This window comes from Calidris pugnax, unplaced genomic scaffold (genome assembly GCF_001431845.1).
Source record: "Calidris pugnax isolate Ruff unplaced genomic scaffold, ASM143184v1 scaffold547, whole genome shotgun sequence".
NCBI classification, from domain to species: domain Eukaryota; kingdom Metazoa; phylum Chordata; class Aves; order Charadriiformes; family Scolopacidae; genus Calidris; species Calidris pugnax.
The window spans coordinates 141,240-150,113 of NW_015091267.1; the positions used below are offsets into that span (position 1 = coordinate 141,240).

General features: G+C 37.8%; 1 protein-coding gene across 1 annotated transcript in view; it reads right to left on the reverse strand.

Moving 5' to 3' along the window:
* The window catches only part of MCCC2 (methylcrotonoyl-CoA carboxylase 2), a 45,302-nt gene that overhangs the window by 18,335 nt on the left and 18,093 nt on the right, over positions 1 to 8,874 (reverse strand). The window contains exons 6-7 of the mRNA XM_014960557.1: positions 7,603 to 7,715; positions 2,700 to 2,813 (exon numbers count right to left, since the gene is read on the reverse strand). Coding sequence (XP_014816043.1) covers positions 2,700 to 2,813; positions 7,603 to 7,715 — 227 coding nt within the window. The remainder of the gene's footprint in view (positions 1 to 2,699; positions 2,814 to 7,602; positions 7,716 to 8,874) is intronic.

The window sequence follows — 8,874 nt, forward strand, 5'->3', positions numbered from 1 at the left end:
CTGGTATTACTTTCACCTAATATCTTCATTCATATTCATGCCACTTTTCACTAAGAAACTCCTAATATCTAAATTACAGCGATAAATTTCCAGAAAACTGCTTAATTTTGAGGGAGGATTTGTCTTTGTTTACCTGTACACAAGCTGAAAAAGACTAATACAAGATAAAAAGGAACAGAGACTTAGGTAAGACATTTGAAACAATTACTGCCAAAGAAATTTCAACAGACAAAGAACTTCTACAATTAAATTATAATATGCAGTAAATAAATGAGCGTTAAATGACATAGTTATTATTAATTATTTCATCTGCTTTTGGTGATTACTTGTCATCTCGGAAAGCCTACACTGAAATTATAAAATACTTCAAGCTAAATGCATTATTTTATTACGGTAGACAACAAAGTATCCTTGTACTTATAGGTGTGTGTCCTCTTCCACTGCTTTCCATATGCCAGTTATGTTCTGAATGTTCTGGAACAGGAATTAGCATTTACAAGCCATAGAAAAGTACGTCTGCATAAACGATAAGACTTTTTTCATTTTTTTAAGCTGCGTAAGAATTTAAAATCCATCTATACATTGAACTTTGGAAGAAAAAAAAAAAGGGGTATAAAATGCTAAATCCACTTTTAGCATCAAGATGACACAGTGGGGAAAAAAACACCCTAAAGCAGAAGAACGAAATGCAAAAAAATGGAAATGAGATATACAAGTAAACAGTAAATGACATAACAAGGTAAGTTATTCATGCTTTTAAAGAAATAAACACACTCATGCCTTAGGAACTGGTCAACAACAAAAAAAACCAAAACTGCCAGAAGTTGTCTTTCCATAGTTTCTAGGACCTGCTACATTTTCTCAGTATCTTAAGTGGAGGAAAAAAGTGATTTCCAGCAGACTTCGCCTCCTCTGTTACCACAAGAATTGAGTGGAGCAATATCCTCATTAACAATGCTGTTACAAATTGATTTCTCCATCTAAGTCTGCTCAAGTTGGAAGCACTTTTCAGAGGCATTTGATTTACACTTAGCTTTGTCTCAGGAAGCATGCCTAAAAGTTCCCAAAGGACTATAACCAAAACGGAGCCAACATGCTGCCTCAGAACAGTTTGTTCAACAAGACAACTAATTGATTATGTCAAAAAAGCAAGTTTATCCAGTCAGAATTCATTGAGACTAGAACAGTTATGCTGGGTGCTGCCCTACCTGTACCTCTAGCACTGACATAACGTTTACTACTGGAAATTCCTTTCTTCTCATAAAGTTTGTGTTAAAAACAATCTTTGTCAAAGTAAAATAATCAGACTGAGCCTATACTAGAACACACAGTGGTATAGCTGTTTTCAGAAAAATAAACCCACTCAAGCACTCCTTTTCCTATTGGAGCCAAGCTACTGTGATTTTAAAGCTGTCTTATGCTGCAATATTTTGCACAGTCACAAATTCCGCTATGAGTTCCACAATAAAGCAAGTTTTAATTCACCGGAGTTCTTCAGGTCAGTTTCCTTAGAAACAATTTCCTTACGAAGAAAGTAAGGAAATGATGACAAACTCCATCATAAATGCATCTCTGTTGTCTGTAAAGTGACATAAAATATATCATATCAGTCCTACTTTTGAAGTTCTCTGATCTTGACTCTGAGATATAGTATACATGCTTGTAATTTTCCTTTCAGTTCACAGCTAGAGACTACATAATTGAATCTACAAAGCATTGTACCGGTTTGAGGTAAACTAGAACCAACTTTCTGTTCAGTTATTTTACTTCTTAGCTAGGCCTCTTCTAACTCTCTGAAATTAACAGCATATTATGGAGAAAACTGTTTGTTCTCAGAGTGGTAAGTCCAATGTTTGTACTTCATGCCATGGAATGGTATGCAGAGAGGCTCTTGCTTATGCTTATTGCTATAACAACCAAGGTCAGCTAATTGTGTTATTTGCCCCATTGGAGGGTCAGAAATGGAAAAGTGTAGAGGGGTCCCACCTGCAGGGAGGAGCGGGCAGGACAGGTGACCCAAACCTGACCAACAGGGTATTCCATCCCACCTGCCCCATGCCCAGTATAAAAGCTGAGGGATCAAAGGCCCAGCCTCTTTCTTCAATGGCCGACGTTCAAAGAGGACCCTGTCTGTTCATCTGCCTTCAATCCCAATCCGTGTGTTCCTGACTCCAGATTTGGAATTCAGTTCCAACCCATCGCTGAGTCCAGACTGGGACTTCCCCAGTACAGGCTGGTGACGTCATCCTGGGAGCCTGATATGGTTTTGTATCTATTTCCATTTAATTTTATTATTAATATTTCATGAAAGCAGTTTAGTTCCTTCCAAACTCATAAATCTCTTTATCTCTCCTCCTCTTCTCCTGGCAGCGGGAAGTGTGGGGAGAGTATCTGTTGCCCTTAGTAGGCCAATTCAGCCTAAATCACGACAGGCATTTTTATAATTTAAAATGCGCATAGCAATCTAAAAGCAGTACTATAAAAACACCTTAAGAAATTCTGACACATATACACCTCTAACAGACAGAAAAGATTTAATTTAGGATACAAACATTCAGATACACTTAGAAAATGAAAACTAATATAATACAGGCTATCTGGAAATATCTCATCAAAAGTTCTCAATAGCTTAAGCTGTACAATTGTAAGCAGCCCAACTCTTTTAGGGGCCATGTTACTAGAAACCTCTATATCCTTACCAGTGGTGGCCCTCCCAAGAATATTGTTCCCTGTTTGCCAACAATAATACTTTCATCAGCCATCGCAGGTACGTACGCTCCTCCTGCTGTACAGGATCCCATTACTACTGCTATCTATAGGGAAAACAAAAAAAACAACAAGTTACTGTATTGCCCAACCCTTATAAACAGCAAACGCACATGTTACTATTATATATTGTACTGATTTTAACATAAGTTCTGGGACAGCACTGCAGCTCATTTTTGCCTGACAGAGCAAATTTTTAATTTATGTTTCAGTTTTTCTTCAAAAAATAGGGAATCTCTCTAGTTTTCAACAGTCTCTTACACTATTTTCCACCCTGCAGGAAAATTCATAAAGTACTATGGGCTACACATGTGAAATGTTTGAAGAGGTTCACGTTCTGCCATGAAATTTATTTTTACCCATGAATGGTAAAAGGTTGAAACCTAGAGGTTGTTCCTGGTACTTACCCTTAAGTCAGAGTTGTTGCTTATTGGCATAACTTCACTAATCTTAACATCCTTTGAAGAGGATTCCTCACATCTACTAGTCATACTAACTTCAGTTCTTCAATGGATGAACTAATTAACTGTGCCCTTCAAGATGTGTTGAGTTTCTCTTAAGAGGCTTTAGCATGAACAACTTCTGCTTCACCCTTTTGTCTAATTTTGAGATGAACCCAATGAACATATTCTACCAGTAAGATTTTGGTGACACTTTTACAAAACCAACTTGACCCCAGATATGATGAATACTATAGCAGTATATGATGAATATTGTAGCAGTATATGATGCTGAAAGTGAGGTTTCTCACTTCACTTCTCCTTCAGGGGAGCTCCTCCAAAGACCCTTTAAAAACAGCTTGTAAAGCGGAAGAAATAGAATACTCATATGGAAAAGGCAGACAATAATAAACATTTTCTTTCCCAAATACAAAAAAAAAAAAAAGAAAAAAAAAAAAAAAAAAAGAAAAAAAAAAAAAAAAAAAGAAAAAAAAAAAAAAAAAAAGAAAAAAAAAAAAAAAAAAAGAAGAAAAAAAACACAAAAAAAAATGTTATTTTCTGTTATATCTGTTTGGAAATTTTCCGAAGTGACATCAAGTAGTGTTCTGTGTTAAATGATAATTACATGTTTGGTCTTAAAAGAAAACAGCATACAGAAATAAAACTCTCAAACTACATTAGTTCATCTACTCCTGCTTTAGATACGGCTATGTCATCCTGCTATCATCAAATCAAACAGCTTTTTCAGCAAATGGTCTGCAGTATCTTAAACTATATTCAAAGTCACATGATTAATCTGCAGTATTTCTGTTGTGCATTTAATAAATACCTCCTGGTAAATACAAAGATAACATAAGCCTCTAGAAATGGAAGAAACTTGGAGGAAAAGTTAATTTGATTTTTTTTCCCCAGGATCTGTGGGGTTTTCCTACTCTTAATTTTACCAGGCTCATTCTGAAAAATGTGCCCATGTTTAAATTGTAACACAGGTGTTACATTTTCCAATATATAAATTGGAATATGTATATATTAGAAAAACCAAAATCTACCTGTCAAATAGCACAACCTAAAATTCCTAACTAATGTGCTACTTCCTGACTTGATTCTTTTAATTACTGCATAGGAAATTACTGAAGAGCGCAATAAAAATCAGCAGTTCTGAATGCACATAGTGTATTTCATAGTCACTGATCAGCTCTTCATTGTATCCACGCAGCATATGAGTGTGAGAGAGCTTAGGAATCGACTAATGAGAAGCTAATCACAGCTTTCTGATTCACAGCCATACAGACATCAACGCAATTTAAAGCTGCAGTGGGAGTATAATAAATTAGTCACAGGTAAAAGTGGAGGGGGAAATTAAAAGCACCATAAGCAACTGGTTAAAAAAAATAAAATAATAAAAAAGCAACTATTTTAAGAGCAAAATTGAGAAGGGCTGATGAACTGATGAAACTGACCTTCAAGGAGGCTACAACACAGAACAGTAGGTAGAAAACTAACAATATCCAGACTCCCATGTCAGAAGAATTAACCAGAATGGAAATCAGAGGAAGCATAATTTCCTAACAACATTTCCTAATGAAACACCCTCTCAGACAGGGAAGATGACTCTAGCTACCATAGTCTGTTGGCAGATATTTACAAATGTTAACAGTGCCTTTTTGAAATGAAACAAAGGATTGAAACATCTCCCAAACAAAATACAACCATGTTACATCCTTTAAATGAAGAAAGGACTTCAATAAAACATTTCTCTCAGACTTCTATAAATATTTTAAGAAAGCTAAACTTTAATCAGTGTCATGCTAAGAAAACTAAACTTTCATCCAGTGTCATATCAAACAAAAATGTGTTTTATTAAAAGGAAAATCTTCCCTACATTTAGTTTTTATTGTATAGGAGTACAATGCTCCCCTTAATACAACACTATACGGTAATTGAAATAAAAACAAATTCAACTTTATAAGGAACGTCACAAATAAGTTGAAGTTGTTTCAAGATACTCAGGAAAACACCAACGTGACTTTAGAGCCAGGCATTTCTACAAAGGTCCTGCCTAATGACAGTAATTTCACCCTTGCAGACTGGGTTTACATATTCATCTTTTACGTAACATGTAAAAATCACTACTCCCGTACCAAATAATGATTGGAGTCTCTAGCAAAAATAAGGTTTACCAAAACTTCTCCTAAAAAGGTAAGTCAGCAAAACAGCCCTTTGACAGACTCCTTTGACACTTAGTGTTCCACAAAAATGCTGGGACCAATTTTATTCACACGTATAAATTTGGAGTACAACTTAGACCTATCAGTGACTCCACTAGATGGCCAGCTTGTAAACTGCTATTTTTCCTGAACTGTTTTGTTTTAACTAAACAGTGCTTTTTCTGTGGAGATCCAGCTAATCACTATAATTTCTTCACTTTTATTGTTGAAAAGGAAAGAACCGCAGAAGTTAAATTATGTCAGACTTTCTAAAGAGATTTTGTTAGAATCTTCAGCCTTGGATTTTTCTAGAGGCCATGGACTTCAGGATTCTTCGGTAAAGAAAAAGATGGCTAAAGATTTGAAGTCTGACTTCCTTCCAATAGATGCCAAAAAGGTATTGAGGTAGCAAATGTAGTTTCCTCAGAAATCATGCAAAATCAATGTTTGCTGTTAAGGAGGAGTCAGATGGAATACCGTATCCTTGACTGGTGCATCTGCTGCACAGTGGAAGTATTAGCTTCTACTTCCTCCTTTTGGACCAGGAGATTCAAACAAGCACAGCTACTCAGAGAACAAATAAAAATGGCTTCAACCCACATGTGCCTCTCAATGACAGATGTTGGTAAGAATGAAGGGAATAAAATCCTATTTCCACTTTACATTAGTGACTCCTTCAACAGTCAAGTATGTCAAAACAGTATGGCGGTGAAATACTTCCATGACAGTGCTCAGATTGAAACAGCAAGTTAGCTAGCATTTACTCTGCTTGAGGCTTCAATACCTACTTTTCAGCCTAATGTTCTAAACCAATGTTTCTTCTCAGGTGGAATATCCTGAAAACTTCCTTCACCTTCTTGCATCCAGCCAATATCAAGTGATAGGCATTAAACTGACAACTACACCTAGGAGCAGGCTCTTGATAACCCAGTGAAAACAACGGCTGACTGCTCAGAAGTCAAAAAAATCAAAGATGTTAGGAACTACTGGCAAAGCAATGGAAAAGTGAATAGTGTGTATCATTACGCTATTATATATATCCATCACTAGTTGATGTATCGAGTAGCACAGTCTGCCTCTTTCATCCCAAAAAAGATATAACAAGGCCTGGGAAAAGGTTTGCAGAAGATAAACTAGGACCAAAGGTATGGAACACTTCCTGTAGGAAGAACAGCTGAGTAAGCTTGAATTCTTTGGCCTGCAAAGGGAAGTAACAGGCAGGTATACGAGAGGGCTATGCAACCCTATGAAGAGGCTGGGAGCTAACTGATTAGACAGCAACTCTGTAGGAATGACCTGGTTGTCTGCTTTCCTGAACATTCCTTTATTTGGAGGTTATCTTCATAGACCACGATGCCTCTGCCCTCCCTGGCAGCCTCTCAGGTCCTTGCCGTTCCCCTCACAAGCCTAAGGCTATTCTCGTAAAGACCGGGGTCTTTATGCTGCAATCTGCCTTCTCCACCTCCAGAGAGACGTTATACTTTGCCCTCCACTTCCAATGCAGGCAAGGCTGCCATCAGCAACCACATCCTCAAACAGTTCTACATTCTTCATGAGTAATAGATCCAGAAGTGTACCTCCCCTAGCATGCCACCTGCGTCAAAAAACTGACCCCGATGCACTCCTGAAACATCCACGACACAAAACACTTCTAAATCCAGGAACTGTGACTAACAGTAATTCTATGCATCATTAATACATTAGAAAATAACCTCACTGTCAGGGCAACTTTATCATACAGTACATCAATGTATAAAACGGATATATAAATATAAGCATACACCCCTTAGCAGAAAGCATGTCTCATTTACTAGCCATCATCAAAGGGGTCCTCACCTTTACAGCACTGATGCAGAATAATAGGCCATTGCAAGACATTTCCTAGTGCTTCCTCACAGGGCTCTACATACCTTGTTGTCAAGTCCCTTTTTATCCTACTCCAAGACAGGAGCAGCCAGGTCACATCATTAACACTAGGGCCAAGAAGAAGACAGCTTCTTCAAAATTATAATGACTTTTTCTAGACTGTTGCTGTGTTTGCAGTGCCTCCAATTCCCAGACTGAGCCAACAGGTCAGCACAACGCAGTGCTGTCAAAAGCAAAGCCTAGGTCCAAGCCTTGAAACCAGATAAAGGCAGCAAACATAAAAACTAATCAGTACATTTCATTCTTGAGTAAAAGCAAATTACCTGTGGAATTCCTTGTGAGGACATGATTGCTTGATTATAGAAAATACGGCCAAAATGATCTCGATCTGGAAATACTTCTGCTTGCCGAGGCAAATTTGCTCCTCCTGAATCAACTAGAGTGAATGAAAATACATTACCACGTCTTTGAACAGTGTTATATACTTAAGTTGTGGGTAAAGTATCTGCACATTACTTAAAATCTACAGCAAATACTATCACTAACTCTATATGTATTTCCATGACTTTAGGATATTCTATGGATATTTCCATGACTATTAGGATATTCTATTGGAAAAAAAAAAAAAAAAAAGGAGAGAGAAATGAGAAAAAGAAGGTTGAGAAAAGAGAATAACCTTAAGTGGCCAGAGGGGTTATTTGGCTGAAGTAAACAGAAGTCCAGAGCATCTCCTTCTGAAGCCTTTTTTTAAACTAGTTTAAATTTAGATTAAAAGATCGAAGCTTCCTCTGTGGCTTTAGCATATGCTGATTTTTTTCTCAGACCAAAGAGGTCTTGGGATCTGCTTACAAGCAATTTATATTTTCAATCCTTTTCTTGCTATCAGAAAAGCTGGAAAACAGTGTCTTCTGGTGAAAAATTCAAATCTAAAGCAGCCTGTCTGCAGAAGTCTTGTGTGCTCCCATTTTCAGACCCTGAGCTCCACTGAGGAAAAACCAGTCCTCGGTGAAGCTTCCAGGATCATATAACGTGCTGGGGGACAAATATATTTATATGTACATGTAAAACACAATAGAGCTTGACTTTAGAAGAGGGTTTGGGAAGATGTTATATTTTTGAGTCCACATGTGAAAATCCCATTATGTTTGGTGAATGACTGTGTAAGAAACATAAAGCTCTTCCCATAGCTCTAATTAGTTACATCCAACACAGTTGTCCATTACTCTCCATTAAAAAGTAAGGAAGAATTGAATTACTACCTTTAGAGAGACACTGGAACAGGTTGCCCAGAGAAGCTGTGGCTGCCCCATCCTGGGAGGTGTTCAAGGCCAGGCTGGATGGGGCTTTGAGCAACCTGGTCTAGTGGGAGGTGTCCCTGCCCATGGCAGGGGGGTTGGAACTCGATGGACTTTAAGGTCCCTTCCAACCCAAAGCATCCTATGATTCTATGATGACACTTGTCCCCTCTCCCTCCCATCCACATAAACCCCCGCTCAGCATTGATGGTGCTACAGAGCAAATCAATCTTGGTGAACTTGTGCAGCTGAAGGGGCTGTAAGTGGGGCATGGAGGTGAGGAGCGGGAGAAAGCTCCGC